The 24,149-nt window shown below is 52.1% G+C and overlaps 10 protein-coding genes across 10 annotated transcripts; 6 read left to right on the top strand and 4 right to left on the bottom strand.

Moving 5' to 3' along the window:
- Positions 1-17: 17 nt before the first annotated feature.
- A1O3_06183 (uncharacterized protein) lies at positions 18-1,742 on the top strand (the record flags this gene model as incomplete). The annotated part of the gene is made up of 2 exons (XM_007736303.1): positions 18-76; positions 131-1,742. 2 exons carry the CDS (start codon positions 18-20, stop codon positions 1,740-1,742), a joined length of 1,671 nt encoding a protein of 556 aa, XP_007734493.1.
- Positions 1,743-3,537: 1,795 nt separating this feature from the next.
- On the bottom strand, positions 3,538-6,013 carry A1O3_06182 (uncharacterized protein; the record flags this gene model as incomplete). Its single annotated transcript, XM_007736302.1, has 2 exons — positions 3,538-5,816; positions 5,863-6,013. 2 exons carry the CDS (start codon positions 6,011-6,013, stop codon positions 3,538-3,540), a joined length of 2,430 nt encoding a protein of 809 aa, XP_007734492.1.
- An 836-nt stretch (positions 6,014-6,849) lies between these two features.
- Positions 6,850-7,746, top strand: A1O3_06181 (uncharacterized protein; the record flags this gene model as incomplete). Its single annotated transcript, XM_007736301.1, has 2 exons — positions 6,850-7,350; positions 7,405-7,746. The coding sequence occupies 2 exons, from the start codon at positions 6,850-6,852 to the stop codon at positions 7,744-7,746; spliced, it is 843 nt and encodes a 280-aa protein (XP_007734491.1).
- Positions 7,747-11,057: 3,311 nt separating this feature from the next.
- On the top strand, positions 11,058-12,837 carry A1O3_06180 (uncharacterized protein; the record flags this gene model as incomplete). The annotated part of the gene is made up of 2 exons (XM_007736300.1): positions 11,058-12,574; positions 12,633-12,837. 2 exons carry the CDS (start codon positions 11,058-11,060, stop codon positions 12,835-12,837), a joined length of 1,722 nt encoding a protein of 573 aa, XP_007734490.1.
- A 2,036-nt stretch (positions 12,838-14,873) lies between these two features.
- On the bottom strand, positions 14,874-15,972 carry A1O3_06179 (uncharacterized protein; the record flags this gene model as incomplete). The annotated part of the gene is made up of 2 exons (XM_007736299.1): positions 14,874-15,519; positions 15,575-15,972. 2 exons carry the CDS (start codon positions 15,970-15,972, stop codon positions 14,874-14,876), a joined length of 1,044 nt encoding a protein of 347 aa, XP_007734489.1.
- A 352-nt stretch (positions 15,973-16,324) lies between these two features.
- On the bottom strand, positions 16,325-17,872 carry A1O3_06178 (uncharacterized protein; the record flags this gene model as incomplete). Its single annotated transcript, XM_007736298.1, has 2 exons — positions 16,325-17,268; positions 17,410-17,872. The coding sequence occupies 2 exons, from the start codon at positions 17,870-17,872 to the stop codon at positions 16,325-16,327; spliced, it is 1,407 nt and encodes a 468-aa protein (XP_007734488.1).
- A 694-nt stretch (positions 17,873-18,566) lies between these two features.
- On the top strand, positions 18,567-19,225 carry A1O3_06177 (uncharacterized protein; the record flags this gene model as incomplete). Its single annotated transcript, XM_007736297.1, has 7 exons — positions 18,567-18,603; positions 18,660-18,739; positions 18,792-18,808; positions 18,866-18,877; positions 18,926-19,023; positions 19,077-19,093; positions 19,145-19,225. The coding sequence occupies 7 exons, from the start codon at positions 18,567-18,569 to the stop codon at positions 19,223-19,225; spliced, it is 342 nt and encodes a 113-aa protein (XP_007734487.1).
- A 760-nt stretch (positions 19,226-19,985) lies between these two features.
- Positions 19,986-20,673, top strand: A1O3_06176 (uncharacterized protein; the record flags this gene model as incomplete). Its single annotated transcript, XM_007736296.1, has 4 exons — positions 19,986-20,016; positions 20,225-20,299; positions 20,358-20,450; positions 20,504-20,673. 4 exons carry the CDS (start codon positions 19,986-19,988, stop codon positions 20,671-20,673), a joined length of 369 nt encoding a protein of 122 aa, XP_007734486.1.
- A 1,594-nt stretch (positions 20,674-22,267) lies between these two features.
- Positions 22,268-23,047, top strand: A1O3_06175 (uncharacterized protein; the record flags this gene model as incomplete). The annotated part of the gene is made up of 1 exon (XM_007736295.1): positions 22,268-23,047. The coding sequence occupies one exon, from the start codon at positions 22,268-22,270 to the stop codon at positions 23,045-23,047; it is 780 nt and encodes a 259-aa protein (XP_007734485.1).
- A 570-nt stretch (positions 23,048-23,617) lies between these two features.
- On the bottom strand, positions 23,618-23,905 carry A1O3_06174 (uncharacterized protein; the record flags this gene model as incomplete). The annotated part of the gene is made up of 1 exon (XM_007736294.1): positions 23,618-23,905. Exon 1 carries the CDS (start codon positions 23,831-23,833, stop codon positions 23,618-23,620), a length of 216 nt encoding a protein of 71 aa, XP_007734484.1. The 5' UTR covers positions 23,834-23,905.
- Positions 23,906-24,149: the final 244 nt, after the last annotated feature.

Below are 24,149 nucleotides of genomic sequence, written 5' to 3'. Positions count from 1 at the left end.
CAAGACAGCAAAGTGACATGGCTCACACAAGCCCCCCTCAAGCCGTGCTTTGGAACAACCCCGACGGATCCTACTAGTAAGACTCTTTTCTTCCTGTCCCATTCGCTGCCCTTATTGACCGATGCGGCAGTTTCATCAACTCAGAGAACGAGGTGATTGATGCTGCGACCCAGTTGACTTCTTGGGCGCCGCCGCCTCAGGGATTCGCTGAGCCATATGGATTGGGGCTTCTGAGACCTCGAGAGATTCATCGCTCGCCTGCCTCGATTACTGGTTCCACGGACTCGAACGTGTCCGGCGGAACAAGCGTGTCAGGACAGATGATGATGTCTCCGGCAGGGCCTGCCCACGTCCTCTCGACATGCTCCGAACGCAATTCACCACCGTATCTCCCGAGGGAACCATCGCCCACCGCAGCATCACTTCTGCCACCAACCCAGGCGGTGGCGAGATTCATCTACCAAGTTGGCTGGCCACCGTCCCAGCCCTTCTCTATAGTGCATCCACTACCGACAGGGTTTCAAGACCGCCCGAAGCTCTGGGATTATGCCCGGCTTCGAGTTCCTCGGGACCGTCTGCCTTCGTTTGGAGAGTTTCTCGCCGGCAAACCCGCTTTGCCTGATGGAATACCCGATGCACTACCTACTGATACATTTACGGGAGGCAACTACAGGATGTTTGGAGCGCCGGGTTCGCATGACATGCTGCCTGCTACGTCGATTCCTGTCACAGGCAGCCACGGCGAGCTGTCAGACGCAGCAGCTTCTCAGCCTTACCCGTCGCCCCCGACAACTGCGGACGAGGCAGAAACCGTGAAGCTCGAAGGGCGTTCGGAAGAAGTGCTCTGGACGAGGCCGGATGAGGCGGACATAATTGTGGTGGGCGATCGACGATATCCTGCCCGTTCACGTCACCGATACTCGCTCCCGGTCTGCCCGCCGGAGGAAGAGAACCCCATTCAAGTCCGAGAGAGTGGAAGGTGGGCGCAGGTGACTGGCAAGATGCTCTCCTCCCCATTCGGGCCTGGCCGTCATCAAGTGCTCGACCTGGCCACGGGGACGGGCAGGTGGGTGTTGGAAATGGCGTACAAACATCAGCAGTCTCGATTCATCGGGACCGATATCATTTCTCTCTTCCCAATGTCCGGCTTGTACGACACGCGGTTCCTGAACGAAGATGTGAACGGGCCGTGGAGGTGGGAGAAGGGCTACTTCGACCTGATCCACATGCGAGACCCCATGTTTGTGGTGCAGGACTGGCCCTGTCTGGTGGCCAACATCTTCACCTCTGTCAAGCCTGGCGGCTGGGTTGAACTGAGCTGTACCAGCTTGAAGCCTGTGATGGTCCAAGGCCCAGAATTGAGTCCTCCCCGCTACAAAGACGGGTTTCTGGAGCTGTGCGACACCCTCGTCGCCGCGTCCAAGGCCTATGGCACTCCCATGGACTGTGTGGCATTTTTCAGCCAGTACCTGAAGGATGCAGGCTTTGTCGACGTCGTCGAGGACATCCAACAGTTCCCGCCGGAACACAACAAGCAGTTGGCCAGACGCTTCTACTCCTTGGTGGAGAAGCTCTACCACTCCCGACCCAAAGATGACTCGGATCCTCCGTTCTTTTCCATGGCCTTTGACTGGACACCTAAGCACAGCGTTGACAAGATGGAATTGTTTCGCAAGTCTTCGCACAGGTTATTCCCTCACCAGAGCTTCATGTTTGAACAGTGCGTTTGTGCTCTCTTTTAGTCTTGCTCGTCAACCTTCTTTCCCTTTCATTCCCATTCCCATCCCATTCCCTTCCCCTAGTCTTGTTACTGTAATCCCTTCCTGCCTTCTCCCCCTTCTTTTGTCCTAACCCGAACCCTAACCCTAACCCTAACCCTTCTCCCACTCTTCCACAACAATAAATACTCTTCACCTGCTGCTTACCCCTCAAGCCGAATTCTTTCCCCTATCTGTTATGTCTTCTGTCTACCCCTCCGCGGAGATTGTCTCGATATCATTCCCCGGTATCTTTGAACCATTCATGCTGACCATGTGCATCTTCACCTACAGCTACACCGTCTATGCTCGAAAGCCGGTCCATCCCACCATGGCCATTGGAAATCTGATTCAGCCAGCCTCCTCATCCTCCCCTGACAATGACGTCGTCATGAAAGACTAGACAACTGTGACTAGACAATATGACTAGACAACTATGACACAGAAGGAGTTGGACTTGGAAAAGAGCGTGAGGATCAGGCTTAGGAATGTGCAGGGCAAGGCAAGGCAGAACATGGCAGGACATGGCAGGACAGGACAAATCGGCACCTCTCCTTTTATATTTTCCACTACTCTTGCTTTCTTTCCTTTTCCTTTCAGTCAGGGCTGTCGGTTTTTCTTATCTCCTATCTCCTATCTGAAGGGGTTGTGTTGTGTTGTTCCTATCTGAAGAGTTTATGTTATGTTGTGTTGTCGCTTCTCCCGAATTCGTCTCTTTGACGAGGACAGAGAGAAAGCCACAAGTCATGTAGTGCAGTGCAGTGACTGATAGTGTGACGGTGACGATGATAACGATGATGATCATGATTATGATGATGCTGGACTTGCAATTAGTTAGTTTTTTCTGTCTTTGTCTTTGTTTGATTGGTATTCGAATCCAATATCCTAATGTAATGTACCAGTCAAGGCATCTCCGTCAATGTTCGTGGCTGCTACATAGGTAGGTACATACACACATAGCATATCATATCATACAGTCAATCATCCAGTCCAGCCCAACCAGCCCATCCACCCAGCCTGAGCCCAAGCCTTCCTAAGCCCAGCAAGCCTAACCCACCCAGCCCAGCAAGTCCAGCTACCTACCTTATACTTGCCTACCGTCAGGGTGTGCAGCCAGTCCAGCCCAGCCCAGCCCAACAAGCCAGCCCAACCCATCCAGCCCAGTCCAGCTACCTATACTTGCTATGCTTGCTATGCTTGCTATGCTTGCCTATGCTTGCCTATGCTTGCCTATGCTTGCCTACTCATGGTATGCAATTACATGATTCTGCAGAAAGGGGGTCGTCAAACCACACACAAACAAACACACCTTACATCCTAACGCACACACGTTTGAAACACACCTTACATCCTAATGCACACACGTTTGAAACACACCTTACATCCTAATGCACACAAACACACCTTACACCTTACAGCCTAATGGTTTTCTAAAAGAGACGAGAATGAGATCGAAAACAGCCAATTCCAATTCAATACCATTTCAATTTACGCCTAGAAACCTCGACATGGCTGACCAAGGCTTTGCCTCCGCTCTCAATGATAATGCAACGCTATGCTATGCTATTCCCATGTCCCATGTCCCAAGTTTCATTTCATTGTCCACACCTCACTGGAGAAACGGAAACATAGACAAGACATCATTCGTATGTGGCCCGAGATGGCTTAGGCCTTGACTCAAGCGTATGTGGCCCGAGATGGCCTGACTCAAGTAAAGTCAACTGTATTCCCGCCCCGAGTTGGCCTTAACTCAAGCGTATGTGACCCGAGTTGGTCTGACTCAAGTAAAGTCAACTGTATTCCCGCCCCGACCTTCCCTTGCCAGTCGCGCTTGAGCCCGTTCCGCCCTCCTTCGCCGCCGATTGTTCGCATACTCGGTGCCCGCGCTGGTCTCGGTGCCAGGCGAAGTAACACTACCGGCTGGTCCGAGGTTGCTGGCTGATGTCGGAATCGGTGGTGGCATCGGGACATGGTATGTCTCCCCAGTACGGGGATCAACGGCCTGGGTCCCTGGTGGGGGAGGTGAAGGGTATGCCGGTTGAGCGTGGCTTTGAGTCGATCCTGCGGGGACCGCTGCGCCTGCCGCAGCCGCCTCGTTCTGCTCAGCTTGTTCGGCTTCCAGTGCTTCGGTGCGTCTCCAACGTCTATCAGCACTGGGCCCGGCTCCCAGTATGTCACTATCGCTGCCGCTGAAACTAGAAGTGCGTCGTCGGCTCGCGGCAGATGCTTGCCGCTGTCGGTGTCGTTCTTGTCGTTGCGCCGCCGCCTCCTCCTCCGTCAACCTTCGTAACGTGACGTGTCGCCCGTCATTGTGCATCTTGACCTTGAGACTCACGGGCGGAGACTCCATCGAATCGGTATGCCTGCCGCTGTGCCGTCTGCGTGCGTGGTCGGCGGCCATGGCCCCGGCAGCTGCACCGGCGAGACCGGCAGCTGCTTCGTCACCGAGGTGGTGTCGGTGCCTCTGGTGACCGGATCCTGTCGTGTATAGCTCACTTCCAGACGAATCCAGATGAGGAGGAGGTATAGGAGGGATATCTGCCGGAGCAGTAGCGGATGGGCCCGGAGTGACTATTGAAGGGTCTTGTCCAACGGGCCTGATTCTGTTTCTGTCCGCAAGTGCGCTTGCTGCTGCTGCTCCCACACCTGCTACCGGTAGTGCTGCTCCTGTTCCCGGCCGACTCTCCATTGCACTTGAAAGATCAGATGCAGTCTGGCTCCCTAATCTGTCATGGCGCAATCGTCTGGGTGGTGGTACACCATCGCCGGTGTATCGGTGAACAGAGTTCATGCGATCAACACTCTCTTGTTCTATCCGCTGTTTCCTCAAGGCTTCTGCACGGACATCTTCCTTCCGCTGCCTGCGGTTTTTGAACAGCTGTCGAACCGCAAAAATAGTACCGCCAGCTGCCAAGGCGTCGCGAAAAGTGTGTGTCCTCCTACCTCGCCGCGAAGGCGAGCCCGATAGAAATGAGTCGCTGTAGGAGTAGGATGACCCTGAATGTCTTCGTCCCGAGCCTGGCGTCATTGGCGGCTGTGCCAGAGGATGAGTTGGTCGCACATGCCCTGGGCTTGCCCCCATAGGTGTGGTTGGCCGGACAGGTGGCCTTCCTTCTTCGACCTGCGACATAGAGTCCGTGGTCACGGATTGGTTGCCTCCAAGAGGTGGTCTGTAAGGGCCGACGTCCGAATCATCGTCCTGGCTGTGTCTGCCGCCGAAAAGCTTTCTCACAGCCCCAACTGTACCGCCTATGGCTGCGACTTGTAGAAGACGATGTCCAATGCCTTTGTGGGAGGTCTCGGAGAGTTTCTCATCACTCATGTACGATGCACTGCTTTCGTCAGGTCCAAACCCATCTCCGCCATGTGCTCGATGCCCCGAGGATCGTCTCCTCCACAATGCCGTCAGCGCTGCACCTGCTGCTCCAGCTGCAGCCAATTTTCCAAGCCCGGAATGCTTTCGTCCATCAGGCCTGGAAACGACTTCATCACTGTAATAGCTGCCTCCATCAGCCCCATATCGCGCCCTTCGCCTTTCAGCCAACCACTGCAGAATGAAATACAAAACAAGCAATGCGAAGACAAACAGCGCATAGAGAACAAAGAGGTATAGTGGGGATCCGTAGAGCGTCAGGCCCAGCGCTATTTGAACAATGCCTAGCAAAGCAATCGCACGTCCAAGCCAATGGTGCAACATGGCTCTGACTGGAATGTGCAACCGTTTTCTTCCCTTTTCTTTTCTGTGGAGGAGGCATCCTCCGAGAACCTGAACCCAGATGAGGACGTAAATGGCAACGCCGATGCCATGATGTGGATTCGTCAAGCTTCTGTTCGGACCAACAGCCATGAATCCCAGAATAAACACCACCGTGCTCAGAAGCAGGGTCAGGATCTGGAGCCATATGTGCAGCCGCAATGCCAATCGTGGTTGTCGACCGTAGAATCGCATAAGGAATATCGCAAGTGGCACCGCTCCGAGAAATGTCACGGCCGCTATGATGCCGTGCGCTTGGACCAGAGAGTGGTAGCCGTTCATAGTGAAGAAGCGGTTCCCCATGCCTGCGGCTGTTAGTGGAGAAACCCAACAAGCAGTTTGCGCCCGTACCATTGTATCTCATTGTCGCAAAGTTCAATCCGACAAGATTGGGTAGTAGGAATGTATCCCTGCCTGCGTCCCAGGTCCCGTCGCCGACATGCATTGTGCTCGAGTCATAAGAGCTGCTCCCGGGCGGAGCGAGCTGCGGTGAGGGCGACATGGTTCGAGTGCGGCGTTGACGGTCGAGGGATGGACTCTGCTGGAGGCCGACCTCCTACGCTCGAGATGTTTGGACCATGCAGTGAGATGACTCCGTCTCTTGCCAGCGTTGGGTGAGCTGAATTGACGATGGGCTCCCTCGTGGACAGTGTATGGATGCACCGGGCGGATGTGCGGATTCTTGTTTACTCGGTCTGAGGCGGGGTACAAGGTTGTTTGGAGAGACCTTGGGATAGGATTCCAGGGCCAAATGGCAAGACTGGTCGACTGTGCTGATGGTACCAATTGAGAATAGAGACAGATAACTCCGCGACACTTCAAGAGTCAATGCGGCAAAGGGTGGTGCTCGATTTCCTGTGAGCTGTCAATGCTGGCCGCACCAAGTTGGCTGTCACCATCCCAGTCGAATCCCTGGGCGCAGGCGCCAAGATTTGCCTCGAGCGTCGTGCAGGGCGACAGGCGCAGGCGGAGGCAGCTTAGGCTCTGCTTAGGCTGCTTAGGCCTAGGTCCTTTAGTCCCTAATCCTCTCACCCCACTGACTCAGTGTCGGCACGCAAGTGCAACACCCTGGAATCTCAGGTCACTCGGAATCCCGTCTTTGCGTCTACCATCTCCCAGAAGATATATTTGGAACATATGCCCCCAGACCGCCCCCGTCCAAGCCTTGTCGTCCAAGAATGATGGACAGCCAGCAACATGAACACATTCTCCAGGCTCTCTCAAGGTACGACGCCATGCGCCCGTCCAACCCTGCGGCAAACGCATTCCAGTGTCCATACACCCTGGTCAACTAACCCTTCACACTCTGCATCGTCAGACTCTTAGGATGGATCTAGTATGTCTACCGGCTGCTCCCAATCGCCCTCCACCCTATATCAAGGACTGACGGCGGTGCACAGCACTATATCGTGGAGTGCTTCGTTCTACCCACAACCTTGGATGAACTGGCAGCGTCGCTCAACACTGGGCCTGGCCATCGACTTTCCCACTCTGAACGTCCTCGGGTTTGTCTGCTACACCATCTCGACCTGCAGTTTCCTATATTCGCCGACCATACGGGCGCAATATGCTGCCAGACATCCGGCGTCGCCCGAGCCCACTGTCCGGCTTAACGATGTGGCATTCGGGGTGCATGCCACCATCATGGTACTCCTGATCTATTCTCAATTTTTCAAATGGCCCTGGTACTTCAAGGTCTCCTCTCGTCAGCGCGCCAGCGGGCCCGTGCTGGGCATCGTCGGTGGGAGCCTTGTCGCCATTGCTGCCGTTGCCATATTGGTTTTGCGCCGTGCAGGGTGGCAGCAGCATGATCCACTAGACTGGGCCTGGCTCGATGTGGTGAGACAATCCCATTGCGAGACATTCTGTCCAGCACTGTTGACAATGTAACAGATTTATACCTTGGGTTATGTGAAGCTCACTTGCACGTTTGTCAAGTACATTCCGCAAGCCTGGGTCAACTACAAGCGCAAGTCAACCCAAGGATGGAGCATCCTGCAAATCCTTTTCGATCTGACTGGTGGCATTCTGTCACTGCTGCAGCTAGTCATCGATGCCAGTCTCCAAGGTGACTGGAGCGGCATCACCGGAAATCCTCTGAAGCTAGGACTTTCGAACATCAGCATTGCTTTTGATGTGATCTTCATTGTGCAGCATTACCTTCTCTATCCTGGCCACGCCGATCTTTCCATAGAGGCCGAGGACGACTCTGAGCAGCCGCTGCTCGCTCATTGATGACTTCAATTACAGATCGACGGATCGGATCCATCTTCACTATTATGGTAACACTTGCAATCCGCTCGATATTGGGCTATTCTTGAGCAGTCGCTAGGAACGGTGTCGACGATGATTTTCAGACAGGAGAGCAAGACATTCATGAATCATACTGGAGCCACCAGTGCTGCCGGTTGAGCTGCAGGCGATGGTACCCTACTCCCCAGAAGATCCTACAGTTGTCTATGGGATCATTTTCGCAGGAGCTTTCGAAGGAAGGTGATCCAACAACTGTAGGCCTTATGGTGGGTGTCAAAACAGATGGCGGCTTACGAGACGGCGTCTTATTAACCAGACACAGGATTTATATGATGAAAAATCGAGTATCGGAGGCCATAGAGTAGATCTAACATATTAGAAAGATATTTGTCCTGTAGAGCTGGAGATTTCCATAATACTATCGAAGTAGTATTCGAGTAAATTGCCATTGATTATGCCACCCACCTGAGCCCCAAGTGAGTAACGCCATGATTCCAATTCAGCCTTCATCCTAGAAGCCGTCGGGCAGAGGATTGAGACAGCTCTGGGGTGTCACCTGTTGTGGCATCCCCGCTAAGACTGATCGCCATGCTAGAAGCGGATCACGAAGCCTTAAGGTTCTCGTACATGCCGTTTAAAATAGTGTCAACTTGCGAAGGACATTGCCAGCGCATTTCGGATGACGCTGGCCAGAGATGAAATGCTAACCTTTGAAGGGTGCCGAAATGGCAACCTCTGGAAGACTCGGCTTGATGGGTCCTCTTACTGCATATTGGAGTCGCTTGAGGCAGATTCCGCCGTTCTCACCAAGATCTTTCATCGCTTATCGTCGTGGAAGAGTAAACCATGTTTCAGGTTTCTGTGGATGATTTCGCCCGCTTTGCCAAACAATATCTTCCGACCGAAGTTTCAGCGCGGCGTCGATACGTGGATTCCATCTGTGAGATCGGCAGACAAGGCAAGCTGAGCGTGGGGGTTGGCAGAGCAAATTGGAATTGCACTCATGTCTGAAAATATTCATGGGTCAACCAACTACATTTCCAGGCCCATCTCGTATAATTCAAGCTCGCTTGTGGTCAGTTGAAAGCCCTCAGAAGTTCGAGGTTGACCTAATGATGGTGCCAATAAATGAAAGCCTGTGGATCGTTGGCAGTTTCTATGGCTAATTGCTTCTGCGAGAGAGCACGAAAAACGCAGCCTTCGATTTGACATGTAGACCTAAAAATGGTGGACGGGATCATCTTGAGGCTCTTGACCCGTACTGCGCTCATTGGAGAACACCGCGCCTATCAGAGGTGGTTGCAAGGATGAATGGCCGCAGAAACGTAGAGACGCAGCTTGAAGAGGTGGTCGTGTCGGGGGAAACAAGGGAACCCATAGATGCCGCGATCCACAGCCGGAAGGAGACCTGTACACCGAATTGGAAAGAGGGAGGAGTGATTTGTATCTGATGACAGGTCATCACCAGACAGTGCATACATACAGCTGGAATGCCAACCTTCTATTGCTTGCGATGAAGACATTGAAGCCCAAATTTGGAGGCGCCGGCGACGATGGCAAGCGAGCTGCAGCATCCAATGCACTAGATCCTTGGGCTGCAGACGAGTCGAACTCTGTGTTGTGACGTGTCCCAAGGGAAGAAACGCAACTTGAAAGAGAAATGGATGTGTTCATTTGTGGTTATTGTTGTGAGGTAGCCGGGCGCAGGCAGCCACTTGCCCCTCACCGTGATCACCTTCCAGGATGCAGACTGGTGATACCGCACCCTGTCCTCATTCCCATCTATCCCTACCACCTAGTTACCACCTATACTTTACCTACCGTACGTACGGACTACCTGGTTCTTCCTTGTCACCGCATATTCCTCTGATGGATCACGGAACCTCATCTGGCCGTACCCGCGAGTCATGCAGAACAAACTCTAGGAGGGAGCATCCCCATAAGCCGGCGTAAAGATACCGACGACGCTTGCAGTCCCCAACCCCTCCCTCTCTTCCCCCCGGTGCGAATCCAATAGTATCTCGAGCTCGCCCTCCGCCGCCGAGCACCCGACACTTTTACTGTAGCAATCGATCCCTGGTATCAGCCCTCAGGAGTCAAGTACATACAGTAGCCTCGGTAGCCTGCACACATTTCCAGGGGGGTCTGGGAGCCGCAGGGAAGAAGCCCATATGTGTGGATGGCTATTAGCCTCATTTTTTAAGAGAAGCATCAGTTTGGTCCTAGGCCTGTCAACCACGAGAATAAATAGCATCCAGCCACGTGAAGCCGTCCAAATAACGATACATGTGCAAGATGGATGGGTATATCGGTTGACCAGTCCTCTGGTCAACCATTTTTCTCAACGGCCCATCCCTGCTCGACGTCCCTCACCCCTTCATGAGGGAGACCTCCAATTCAGCAGTACCCTTCTCGACCGACAACCGCTGACCCCGAGCTCCTCTGGGTGGCAGTGCTCAGCTCAGCCTCCAAAGCTTCGTTTCATGTGCCCTCGCTGAACCCCGGCACGACCTTGGTGAAGTGGCCTGGAGGCGTTCTCCCAGCGCGCCCTTCATTTCCACATCAGCCTTGCGAGCCATCCTCTTAATCTTACTGAACACTACAACTTTGAACATATCCGTTACTCAAATCAACCTCAATTTGGAATTTGCCGCATTTGGTTCTGCTGCGGCCGCTGCTGCCTGATTTTGGAGCCTCGTCGCCCGGAAACGACCCCTCACTCCGCGGACACAAGCTACAGTACACCGGTATGCGTGCCAGCACCCAAAATTCATTACCCGTCCATCCAAAATCCTGTGCCCCCTAGTCGACCCGGCTTCAATGCTGTTCGATCGCTGTCAGTGTGCTCAGACTTTCGGGTCTCTTGCTCGTATCACGCGATACACGGGACACCGGCGATGACTGAGGAGGTCTGGACCAAGACAGCCAGCCACTAGCACCGACCCTCCCACAATGTTTCGTTTCCAGATTTCAGCCTCCATCCCTCTCATTGCACGTCTCCAGGATGGCCTGTGCCCGTGTGACAGTAGCTGATGTCATGTGCACCCATCGGCTCTCCTAAAGACGATTCTCTTTCCCGCTCCCCTTTCGAGGCTCTGCTACTTAGGGCGGACACTAACATGGCCTCTCGTTTAGACAGACATACGCCTCCGCTATCTCATCCTCGAACATAGGATCTGAAACTCGTTGCGATCTCCCTACCTGTCGAGGATCTCATACCGCGGCCGAGGGCTTTGCCCTGCCGAATTACCCCAGTTCCGTCCAGACCTACCATGTGATTCTTCGGGTCACTCATGTCCAACGATCAGGATCCCAACGACTACTCGGTTTATAACCTAGAAAGGGACTTCCTGCAGCCTTCCAGAACACCTCCCCTGGAAGCGACAAGACCGATCCTAATACCGCAACCGAGTCCTCGGCCGCTCGTCCCTTACTATCCATCGTCCGAATCTTCTGACGAAGAGTCAACACATGCGCACGGTGCTCGCTCTTCGAGGGCTAGGAGAATTCGAAAGGGTCGGACTACTCCAACCCTGGGTGATGGTGTACTGATAACTTCTCTAGATCCTAATCTAGTCGAGGTAGCGAACAGAGCCGAGAGACATGCCCTGGCCTCCGCAAGCCAGTCTGAGGCAGAAGAGGAGGAGATTGATGACGGAGGTGGACAAGAATCAAAAGGAGAAGACGACACAATAGCCTCACCCCGGCAGGTTACTAGGAGGTCGTTTGTTTACCCCAAGAGCATTACACCAGAAATCAGGACCAACACGCAGGACGATTTTCCTATGATCGATGGGTCCCCGGAGAGCTTGACAAATGAAGAACCACTTCACTCACCAATCGCTACATCTCAGCATGTACCTGACAGCAGCCGGTTTGCTTTGGATCGGGGGACTGGACATCTCTCACATCATGACATGCCAAAGAGAACATGGGATGTCCGTCCCCCTCCCAGATCTCCACCTCGTCTACGTCTGCTGCTCGAGGCTGGGCGGCAAGATGAGGAATCGCTCGTCACGTCGCCGACCTTGGGAAGATACACAATAACACCTCAGGATGTCGATCCGGACGTGATTCTCCCTGCCATGCAAAAGTCTCCACCAATGTCATCGCCCGCAGCCTCACCGCGACCGAAATTGACACTTCCGTCGCTTAGGACAACCATAGGCAATATCCCTGAACATGGTTCAGCTGTTTTTCCAAGCATATCTCCCGGCCTCAGTCGACCTTCTCCCAGTTCACTACATCAATATCGAACGTCGCCATCGTTCCAGTCCCCTAAGTCTGTTATGTCCCCCCCAGATCCGCCTACGCATAACAGCTTTCGAACTGCAACCAGAGATAGCTCCATTTCCACAGCTTCGGAAATTACGTTGGCAACTGTCGCAACTACTTCAACCCCAGTCACGTCAGAATGGGCAGAGTCCCCAGCTACCTCGACTCCTTCACTAGCGATAGTCCACGATCTAAGGCAACGGAGGGCACCGGTACGCCAGGATACAAGCCGGGAGGCCAAACCCAGGACAAAGAAGACACGGAAGCCAGATCCAGAGCCCGAGGAGTCCAACAATGAATCTGAGGTCGCCATTGAGCTACCATCGAGCGACGCTGCAAACTCTAGTCGAGTTTCTCCTGCTGGCACATATCAATGCACATTCCAAGGCTGCAATGCTGCTCCATTTCAGACACAGTATCTGCTCAACAGTCATATGAACGTCCATTCCGACACAAGGACTCATTTCTGTCCCGTGAAGGGTTGTCGGCGAGGGCCTGGCGGTGAAGGTTTCAAGAGGAAAAATGAAATGATTAGGTGAGACGATAGGTGATGTACTCGGGGAACCAGTCAAGCTGACCATATGCCCCCGTAGGCACGGTCTAGTGCACATGTCTCCAGGTTATGCCTGCCCGTTCTGTCCTGACCAGCAGCACCGGTATCCTCGGCCTGATAACTTGCAGCGCCACGTTCGAGCGCATCACAAGGACCGAGATCTCGATGATCCTGCACTCCGTGAAGTTCTCAATTTACGACCCGACGGAGCGTCCCGAGGGAGAAAACGACGAATGCGTTCATGATACATGTAAAATACTGACGACATCAGCTCGCTGAGATATTCAAAACTTTCCTAGGTCCTGGAGGCCAGGGTAGTACCATCATGAAATGGATGCTTTTCTGCCTACCTCAGTACGTTATTGGGATTCGCTTCTTTTCCCCGTCACACTCGCTACAAATTCAGCCACACCTGGTTATGATATCCCATACATGCACATGCTGCATGCTCAAATGGGGTCTCATTCAACAGGGGCCCTGGGGCTCGCCTCTTCATAACAGCCAATCCGAGCAGACGGTGACAAGAACTGCCTTGTCCAGCGACCAACGAGAGACAGGATCGGACAGGAATTCCCCCCCAACATTTACGACGTTACGAGCCACGATTCTAGGATTCGCACAACATGTTACGTTTCACGTATAATGACTTCTCTCGGCCTCGCATTGCATACATACATGACGGCAGCACACATGGAAGGAGAATCATCGTAGAGGAGTTTTGTGCCCAATTCGGCTGACCACTGGTTTGTATTCAATTGGACAAGAGGGCAAGAAATGGTTCGAGGCAGAGGATGGCCTTTACAAACCTATTTCTAAAGTATCATGACTTCGCGTCATCTGCGGCGACTATGGACAGGCAGAGTGCGGTCTCATCAAGCAGGATTGCTAGCAACCCATCGAGCAAAGAGGACACAGGTGGAAACTGGCAGAGCTGAACCTTGGTTGACCTTGGGAGCAGTACGACATGTTCGCTCTCCGCTGCCACGTGGTGACGGCTTTGTCTCCGGACTGACCACATTGACCTCTTTGTCCGTAGTGGCACCACTCAGCTCAACCTGCCTATGTAAGAGACTACAGTCTGTCCGCTTATATGTTATGTTTGCTACGACATTGCTAGGCTGCAAGGCGATCAGACAGGCAGATGTAATAGGATTCAACCGGATCTGTCTCCAAGTCAGAGAAGCAGACAAACCCTCTTTGGATCTAAGCAGAAGCAGAAGCAGAAGCAGAAGCAGAAGCAGAAGCAGAAGCAACTCTCTGTTCACGTAGACAGAGGTCTTGTGACTACCTAGTAGAAAGAGCGAGGCTCGCGCACTAGGAAAGTAGGCATGACATTGATCGAAAAGTCAAGTAATTAGTGGACTAAACTTGGCCAGGTATATATATATCCCTTTCTGCAATGCTATGTTATGTCGTGATGTAGCAGACAGAAATACAGTACTCTCCTCCTTTGCATCACTCCATTACCAGACAGAGATACAGTACTCTCCTCATTTGCATCACTCCATCCCAAGAGTGAATGTCGACCCGTAAGGTAGTTACACTAGACAAAATTGAAGGACTGGGTCGGCCGAGCCGCTACTGCTCAAAATCTCTGTCATACTGAAACGAAGCCAGACCGAGATGTTCCAGTTCGGTAATTCTGCTGCGCGTCTTGACATGAACGGAGACAGGTGCGGATCTGGATCTGGATCTGGATCTGGATCTGGGGGGTAAGTCTACCATCGCCAGTACCAGTCTCGAATTGTTGGGAGACACATCAGTGGGTGCATGGGACGATAGGAGGCCGCCTGCAGTTCCAGCGTGATCGAGATGAGAAGGGCTGTACATATGCTTAGGTATGCAGCTTCGAGACTATTCCACAGATGGTCTCTTCTGGGACATTGACAAGGTACAACTGGAGCCGTGTTCCCGGTGAGTTTGCCTGGTGGAGGCCTCAGGTGCTTAGGTCCGAGAGTCTGGTGTGACCGTCTTCGGCAGCGTCTGGATTTCGATTCGGCCCAAGGAATGCCTCCGACCGACGATATTTTGGAGATGGAAACCAGTCATGTTTCAGCTGAATCTTGCAATGTAGCGGCAGGTGACATAAACCAAGGCTCATTTGGAACAGACGTTGCCGTGGGCAAAGATTAAAGGTTGTAGTATAGTTCTGGTGTAAACTTTTGTACAGATTTCTGGTGAACGGCCATATGGCTTCAGGTGGACTTTTGTACAGACTTCTGGTGAACGACCATATGGCTTCAGGTGGCTTCAAGGTAGAACGGACTCTCCACCACGGACTTTAGCTTAGCCGCCCGCCAGGAAATCCGCCAGACATTAAATTGGACAACCTTTCCGTAAAGCTCGATTGACTGTCTTGTCCTTCCAGCATGTCATTGATTTCTTGAATTGTGGACGGTTCGACGGTGCCCCAGATCCGCCACGGCCCGTCTTCTCCCTTGAATGTGAGTTTCTGCATCACAACGTACTCGGTGTGCTTTGATATCTTCAGGTCTTCTTCGGTGGCAAGTTCGTAGGTTTGGACAGAACGGATGCGCACAACGCATTGACGGATGTAGGACTCTGGGAGAGGCAGAGGGGACAGCTTGTCCGAAACCACTCGAGTACTCGCCCTGGGCAGGAGCACGGAGACGGGCCATTTCTCCAACCACTTCGGGTACTTCAATCCCGTGTACATCCTGAGCTGCCATTTCTCGGGAGGGTAGCCTCGTTTCTGGCGAAGCTCAATCCGCCTCTTCGCTTGAGACAGCACACCATCGCAGGCGATCTGCTCGAGTTCGGCAACGTCTCCCCTAGCCAGGGCGCTGTTGAACGATTGGTGTAACTGTCGCGCAGTCTCGTGTCTCTCCCCGAGTTCGAGCGGCTTTCTCATCTTCTTCCCGGTCGTGGGATCCCTTTGTGCATCCCACCATCGAAAGTAAAATACTCTGCGAAAGTCAGCCTGCGAATCATGCTCGACGGAGCTACATAGGTCTCGCATACCCGTACCAATCCGTCACGGAGGTTTTGAGATTGAACCAGTACACCTTCGCCAACTTGCCGACCTGGCCACTGAAGCCTTCTCTTAATGTTTTTATGGAAGGCATTACAAGCGACATGGGCACTCGCCCTAGGTCATTGCCCAACTCTTGCTTGCCCGCATCTTTCATGCGGGTTCTCATGGAATGCGACTTGGGGAGTTTCGAATCAAGATTCTTGTGATCTAGAAGACCTCCGAGTTTCGCATTGTTGTGCCGCGTGGTGGAGAATGAGCGTGTAGAGATAGACGATAGACGATATGCGCACTGAGAACATATTCGAGAGTTCTGTCCCACCGAGGCGAAGGCGAAGGAAGAGATCTTTACGGCCTTCGTGGGGACCGTCAAAACAGGCCGCGACATTTCGGTGGAGTTGAAGACACGAATGGACAATGGAAAGACAGGTCACAGGTCACAGCCACTTCATGAGGTCAAACTTGAAGGAAAGGTTCTGGCTGCGGAACAAAGCTTCGCAGGCAAGATATGCAAGAAGTTCGAGGAAGGCCGAAACATTGCCAAGGGAAGTAAAAACGGCATCGAGCTCACCCCCCATTGGGACGAGGGTGATGCCGCCCTGTGCTCACACCCAGCTCGATCTTGACTCTTCACGATTTTCAAAAGGCTGTCTTTTGCACATTCACTACGCGGTTTCAACCGCCGGACGATTTGTTCACGGCCTTCACGATATTCAGCTGGTATCTGGTTTCACCAAATATCACTCCTCCTCATCAAAATCATCAAACGGCCAGTGCCTCGATGTCATCTCCTTCTCCTCTTCAGTATCTAGGCTCTCCAAACCCTGCTTCCTGATGAGTTTCGCCCGTGCCACAACGCCCTCGTACTCCTCGTTGGATGTCCATCCATCTGCGTTGATTCCAATTGCGTTCTGGATTTTTTCAAGTTGTGTATCAGTATCCTCTTGCTGTTGTAGGATAGCAAGGGTATGTTGGACATCGAGTTCTGAGAAAGATATAGGACATGGAGGCATCACCTTCTCATCGTATCCGATGTCTTCCATGAGTTTTGGCCAGATTTGTGTTGTGTGGATGAGATCTGCTTTCAGAGGGATGCTGTTCCCTTCCCAGGGCTCACCCGCGTGATCGAAGATTTTTCGAGTCAACAAATCTGTGCGCCTATCTAGAGCTTCGAAATGGGCTGGGTTAAGCTGTTGCGTGAAGCCCAGATAAAAGAAATGAAGATGACGCCGTCTAAACCTTTCCGAAGCTTCAGCGTACTCATCATCATCCATTTCAGCAAGGTTATCGGGCAATTCTGGTGGGTCGAATTGCAATGACTCTTCATCATGATAGTTCTGGAAATACTTCGGAATGGAAGCGGCGAGGAACAGGGGAAGGATAGAGCAATGCTGCCAATCTACGATTCCGACGATGTCGAGACTTTTAGAAACAAAGATATTGTTTGGTTGGAGGTCAGGGTGGCGCAAGATTGGCCGGTGAAATCTTGCTTCTTGTGACACCAGGTATGGCGCTATCATCAGGTACTTCTCCAGGCTTTCGATGTGCTCTTCTGGTTGGGATTTCTGGTAGTTCATGCACTCACGATATGCTCGCTCAAACGGGAGGCGTGGACGCCCAAAAGCTTTGAGCCATGCCAACTCCTTGGCAGCGACGCATGAAAGTACCTGGAGTGGAGAGGAGTCTAAAACACTTGTCAGTTAGACATGTAGCTTCGAGCGTTGCGTGAAGCTCATCCATGATGCCCCCGGCCCGCACACACACGTGCACACGCAGGCGAGGGGAGACGGACAGAGAGATCACCCAAAAGAAAAAGAGAGCTCACGGGGGCCTCGGTCAACGCGAATTGAGTCACGCTCTTTGTACCACCATCTCAAGCCGACGTGCGGGCCGATACATAGTCCTTCGTTGCCGGAAGAGGGCGTTATGACGGTACGGGGCACGTCAGCAGGGAGATCGCGCTCGTAGTAAACACTACCATATGCCGGCAGATCGGTCTTGAAAAGCTTGACTTCCGTTTGCACAACTCCGGAGATGAGCTTGAGACGCTGGTGCTCGGACAGTTCGAACCACATATCACCAACAGGACGGCCGGGGAGTTTCTCCATGATCATGAACTCGGTCCCCACAGGATTGTCAGTATCGGTTGAGTATCCCAAGACTTTGGGGACGGGTACACCATTGGCACGGACTAAGTCGAGAGTTGCAACTTCACTGGCTATGGCGAATCGGTTGGGTTTTGTTGAAGGGTACGGAAGGCGGGCAAGTACTTCGGAGCCATCTTTCATTCTGATTTGAAATACACGATTGAATCCTCCCTCTGAGAGCTTGAAGAGTTCCTTGACTTCGGACTCTGGCTGATGTAGGCACTTGGCGACGGTCCTTTTGAGTTCGTTGACGTTGAAGACAAGCCTTCGCTCTGAAAGACGAAGGGGCTCATTGTACCTGTGAGACAGTTATGTGGTGCCTCATCAACGCCTTGAAAACACGCACAGCCATCTGCCAGATGTATATTCGAAGAGCTCCTGATGGTTATCTATATGTATGGTACCGCTGGATCGCATGGAAGAAGATGAAAATGTAGCTTTCGAAGAGCGTCTCCGCACTGCATCTATCTCCCGTCCGCGACATCTGTTGCAAAGCCTAGGGATGAACATCGACGAAGACCATGGAACGCATTCGATGGCGAGTAGTGAGTAGAAGGCTACATGTACGGATACAAGTAGGTCGGTACCAAGTGACCGCCAAGGCAGATTGGCAGCCAATCCGTTCTGGGACTGTAGCCATGCCGCCCTAATATCGCCTGATTGTGCCAAGGCCGGGGTTCTTCCGCCGATCATGATGGGCATGGCATCCTTCATGGCCGCCTCGTATTATACAGCTACAGAGTCCGTATCAAATCCACCTTTGCTCAGGTGCTATACTGGGGTATTATCTCTCTAGAAGGCAACGACAGACCTCCTTGTTCATTCAGCCGAAACCATGGCTACGAAGAAAGATATGCGGAGGGCGGATCTCGGTTCGTTCGACCTCGACAGCACAGATCCCCTGTGACACGAGCTCACCCATTGATAGTCATACCATATGTCGAGCCCAAAGAAGAAAAGCCTACCGATTTTGGCTCAACGCTGACGAGCACTATGCCCATGGCGGCCGTGAGTATACAGTCCTTCCTGCAGACAGCCGAGTTCTAATTGCCATTGACAGATGTTTACCAGAAATAGGTAAGACAGTGTGGCTTCTTCTACGCGCGAATGTTGGTTGCTGACGAACATGACTAGAATGCTCGGCTGGTAAGGCGATACGCTACTTCGGAACCAGCCATGATTTGACAGATGCAGGTTTTCGCTATTGACCTCTCTCCTCAACTGGCTGGGTGAGACCCCAGCACAGCGACAAAGCAGTGGTACACCAGGATATTTGTCCTTTGGCATGGCAGGTGAGTGCATATCGTCTGGCCGCATTTAGGAATGGAGCTAATATCCTCAAAAGTTCTTGCTGTCACTGTGGTATGACACGGAAAACCATCTGCTTTGACCCAAACTGACGAGATCATCTAGACGTACATGCCATTGTTTCTCCCACCACCACCGAACCCAAGCGGTGCAGCAGCTGCAGTGCCGCCCGTCGGCTCGACTTAGGAGTCGTGGGAATGGCTGGTCATAGATGGGCGATGGACTTGGAGGAATGGCACATATTTGTGTACCCCAGGGTTTTACTTGTGGCGAATCAGTCTAGAAACATATTCGGAAGTCAACAAGCGGACTTGTCAAGCATTATGTACCTTTGTATCAACAATACTGAAGACTTGTGCGTGCAAAGGAGAGTCACGACCGCGTTCCGCATTGCATGTGGTATTTCGGGCATACTAAAGGGGGACCGGGAATTATAGCGATGGAGGTACGGGTCCTCCGGGCACCATGATAAGGGACCTAGGCGCCTTAGGGCCTCCCTACCAGGAATCTTAGGTACTGGAAGTTGGTACTGTTTGCTTGCCGTCGGGTTAGACCTGTCATAGATCAGCCCCGAGCCTGAGTAATAATACTGATGACAGGCACGATGCAGTGCAGTGCAGTGCAGTCAGTGCAGTGCCAGTGGAGATTGTTGGCCACGGCCACGGCCACGGTCACGGGTCTTGGCGGCTGCGCCTGACTGCCAGTGCAGTGGGAAAAGAAAGAGAGTTCTCTCGAGTTCTTCGTCACCTCCCCCGCCACACTTATCAGTAACGCAGTCAGTCTCCTTACCCAAGATTCTTTCTCTCCTCCTTTCAAAACAGTTGCCCACCACCAGCTTCACTCTCCACTCCACAACTCCGTCCTTTTCCAGTTCCACCGTCGAATATATCACCGCCGACCTTCGTCCTACTTTGAATCAATCAGGTTCTTTTCAACAGACGAGTTTATGTCAACTATCCAAAACCTCAAAACCTTTGGTAAGCCACCCCCTCTCTCAGCCCGCCTTCGCCACCTCACTTCCACCACCAATGGCCCACCATCTGCTCGCCAGCGGATGCTATCAGCAGTGCCCGTGAAACAGTAGATTGTATACCACCAGGAAGAGGTGTCTTGTTCAGAATCACCATATTCCCGGATGCGTTTTGCCTGCGCCTGTGATGTGTTGCTGATCTCTCCTGGAAACAGACCCCTTCGCGGAGGCCGACGACGACACTGGGGACGCGAAGCAATCCCAGAACTACATCCACATACGTATCCAACGTAAGATCCAATCACCTTCGAGAAGAAGAATAAACGCCAGGTTAACGCGTCGGTGCAGAGCGCAATGGTCGTAAGACTTTGACAACCGTCCAAGGCCTCCCCAAGAAGTTTGATCAGAAGAAGATCCTCAAGGTCATCAAGAAGAAATTCGGTATGTGACGGATATCTCTTTGTGTCAAGGACCTTGACTCACGACGATCCTAGCTTGCAATGGCACAATCGTCACAGATAGCGAAATGGGGGAGGTGATTCAGCTCCAGGGTGATCAACGCAAAGATGTCCAAGAGTTTTTGACTGCCAAAGATGGCCTCGAGCTCGACGCAAAGACTATCAAGGTGAGTCCTGCGCATAATCCCGAATCGTGCTGGAGCTGATCTGTTCGTAGGTCCATGGTTTCTAAACGCGTACGCCGACATCCTGTGCTATCCTGCCCGGTCATTGAGGACAGATAGGAAGTTGTCGCCCAGACGGGAGACCTTTACCTTGAACGAGCGCTTCTCACCGCAGTCGACTTCGGTGACCCTTGCAGCGGGTCAATTCACGATAGCATTATTGGGATGGGAATGGTGAACTGCGTTTATGATACCCATGATAGAAATCTGCTTTGGGACGAAGGCATGGTCGGATTGTCGGAATAGCAACGAGGCTGTACGGATCCCATATGAGAGCTGTATTATTCGACGTCGCTGGACAGGAAGGTGGCTTTCTTTCATTGCTGATGCTACCAGCTCAGGTTGATAGCTTCTTAATGAACACGTGGTCGATGAATGCGTCGAGATTATTACGACGTTGTTAAGTTGCATGTCCCGGTACGGAATGATATTCTTCGCCAGCCATACTATATCACTGTCGTCTTTGCCCTTCATCCATCATTACGAGAGGGTATCTGTATTCATTCACGTAGCAAAGACGCCATTGATTTCGACCTGGATGGTTTCGCCAATCTTTGCTCTTCACAGTCCGACAACACAAAGGGCAGCCATGTTAGAACCTGCGGCATCGTGAACCTTCCTTAAAAAGTCCAAATAAGTCGACTTTGCTCTGGCTCCAAAAGCTACCAGGACAGTCCCAGAGGCTAATAACATCACGGCTTCTTCGGCACGGCGTTCTTCATAAGGCTTTATGCTGTTGCGTTGTTCAATTAAATTAGGAGAATCCTTTAATTGCATATAGCATTCTGAACCGATTTCGACATATTACGCGACATGAAGGTGGTCTGCTTTGTTCTGCAATTAGAGTAACAGCTAGAATTATATTATGTAGATTTGTCGGGGGCTGATACTATAGCTATACTTAGCTGCTGCTAATGTGGCCCCCGAGCCTTCTGAGCTTCCGAATACAACCTAACCAACCCCAACTTAAACCAGTTGCAAGTTAAGGACCTTATTAGTAGAAGTGTAATGTGGAGAAGGAAGACCTATTCGAACCATTCCATTAGACAGTTGGTGACAATCTACCACAAACAATCAATCAACGACAAGCCGCCCAGGGCTCGATCTACATCTTCGCCTGGCCCAGGCAACCAAGGATTCTGGAGATAGGATATGCGGAAACATCTGCGGACGACACTTGGCTCATCACAAGGACGTCGAGTCAAAAGGATACCTGTCGATAAATCACAAATTGAGCAAATCCAGAGAAAACAAAGAGAGCAGAACTCTTTCGATCTCACCTCGTTCATGCTTTCGTGGTAGGAGTTGCATATAGTGTTAAACTTAGGCACTAACTTAGGCATTTCCAACCATGTTCTTTAACCAGAAGGCTGGTGTAGGCACCATAGGCACACCTATAAAGTCTGGGCTCCCCCCATACCCCTTTGATAGGAGGGTTAGGGGGTTGACCCTGGTATGAAAGCCAGGTTGCAGAAAGCGGTGTACAGTAATAGTGGCTTGGTCTCTTGGCTTGCCTACTGCCTACATATGTACTTTACCAAAGTCGGTGTACTGTAACCAACTTCCAAACATCATCATGGCCACCAGCTACAACGAAATGATGAAATCGTTTTCAGACGATGAAATAATCCAGCGCTGCAAGGAAGCCACCCCTGATCTCCTCCTGAGCAGCGTGCCGTACGGCGGCAAGGTCGTCAAACTAACTGACCAGCTGGCCGTCAAGTGTGGATGGCTACTCGGCAAGGACGAAGCCGGCAATCAAGCCAAAGCGTACGAAATGCTCGACCCCAGCATTGTGCGTGTGCCCCGAGTGCACCGGTATTTCATGGACTCCAAGGAGCACGGCTATATCGTCATGGATCTCATGGAAGGAGTCATCAAGGATTCCATCGCCGAGGGCCCCGACCAAGCTGCCATGTCGCGGATCTTGGAGCATTTCGCATCTTTCAAGTCTCAGAAACCAGGTCCACTCACAGGAGGTGGACCGTCTCGCGGCTTCCTCTTCGGAGACGCAGATCATCCTACATTTGAATCCGTCCAAGATATGGAGGCGTGGTTCAATGTTCGTCTTCTCGACCCCAAGACCGAAATCTCCTTCAAAGGCCTGGAATTGGTGTTTTGCCATCTGGATCTCTTTCCTCGCAATATCTTCTGGCTGGACAATCATCCGCCTTGTGTGCTGGATTGGACCTCTGCAGGATTCTACCCGAGAATCTTCGAGAGATGCTCCCAGCTGATCACCCAACAGCCAGAGACGAACCCTGTCATTCTGGACCAATCTATCTCGCAGTTCGAGGCGGTCCAAGTCGACCTTGTACACAAAGCATGGTGGAACAACATCAAATTTTCCTTGTGAGCTACCACTTTCTCCTAAACTCCCCGCGCAAAGTAGCTAACCCTTGGTGTAGTGCACCCCGAGATGACTTTGTCTTTAATCCCGCCGATTACCCTACCTCCGGGCTTCCACCTCTCTATTACCCTACCCCCGGGAGCAGTCTTGATGAGGCACCTCATACAGCAAAGCCGGTGGACACTATCACTATGTGATGACCAAGAAGAATTTGTTTGTTGAATGGCGTAAAGCTTCGAACCAAGACGTCCGTGTATCCTCCTAACGAGGGGTATAGGTTGGAGCACCAGAAGAGTTCGGCCATTACGTTTGAATCGGAGCAGACAACTATTCTCTACCACCCTAACTCCCACTACAATCAGTAGTCCTCCATGAAACGCTAACCTGCACTTTAGTAAAACGTCCCTTGTACCATGTTCAGTGGGATGCGCGAGTTGGTTCTGTGATATCGAAAAGGAAGATGAGGCCAAACCTCATTAGCAGCACCTGCTGCGATCCAGTGCTTGTTCGACCAGTCCCTCATCATGACCCATCTACTTGTTGGTGAGCATACTGCGGGCAAGTGAAGCGATAGACTTACACCCAATACCTGCATCCAGAGCCGCCGCCAGACATATCATACTGATTACGCTTGGTTTCATGAAGGAGCCATGCGATATTGCAGACACGAACGTTTCCCAGCACTGGATAGTCCCAGTGCCGGAGTGAGGAGGTCGTCAATATATACTGAAGCTCTTTCCATTCTAGGATCCCAATGATGTAGCCCGTCTCTGCTGTCATATTGACGCGCATTGAACCACCGTCGCGAAGAAGGAGATAGATGGACCAGTGGTTGTCACTAATTGTTGGCCCAGCAGTTCCGGTCGTGTGGACTACGACTCGAATAGCACCGACAAGGCGTGTATCGTTTAGGACGAACTGTGGGCTCCGTGCGGTAGACATTGTTCAATTGTCAAGTGAGGCAATGTTGGAAATGGTAGACGTCGTCGTGGTTCAATATACCGCAGGGCAACTGAACATGCAGGAGAATGAACATGCAGGAGAATGAACATGCAGGAGAATGAACATGCAGGAGAATGAACATGCAGGAGAATGAACATGCAGGAGA

The sequence above is a fragment of the Capronia epimyces genome (genome assembly GCF_000585565.1).
Source record: "Capronia epimyces CBS 606.96 chromosome Unknown aczIQ-supercont1.5, whole genome shotgun sequence".
Taxonomy (NCBI): domain Eukaryota; kingdom Fungi; phylum Ascomycota; class Eurotiomycetes; order Chaetothyriales; family Herpotrichiellaceae; genus Capronia; species Capronia epimyces.
This window is presented reverse-complemented; position numbering and strand designations above follow the sequence as displayed.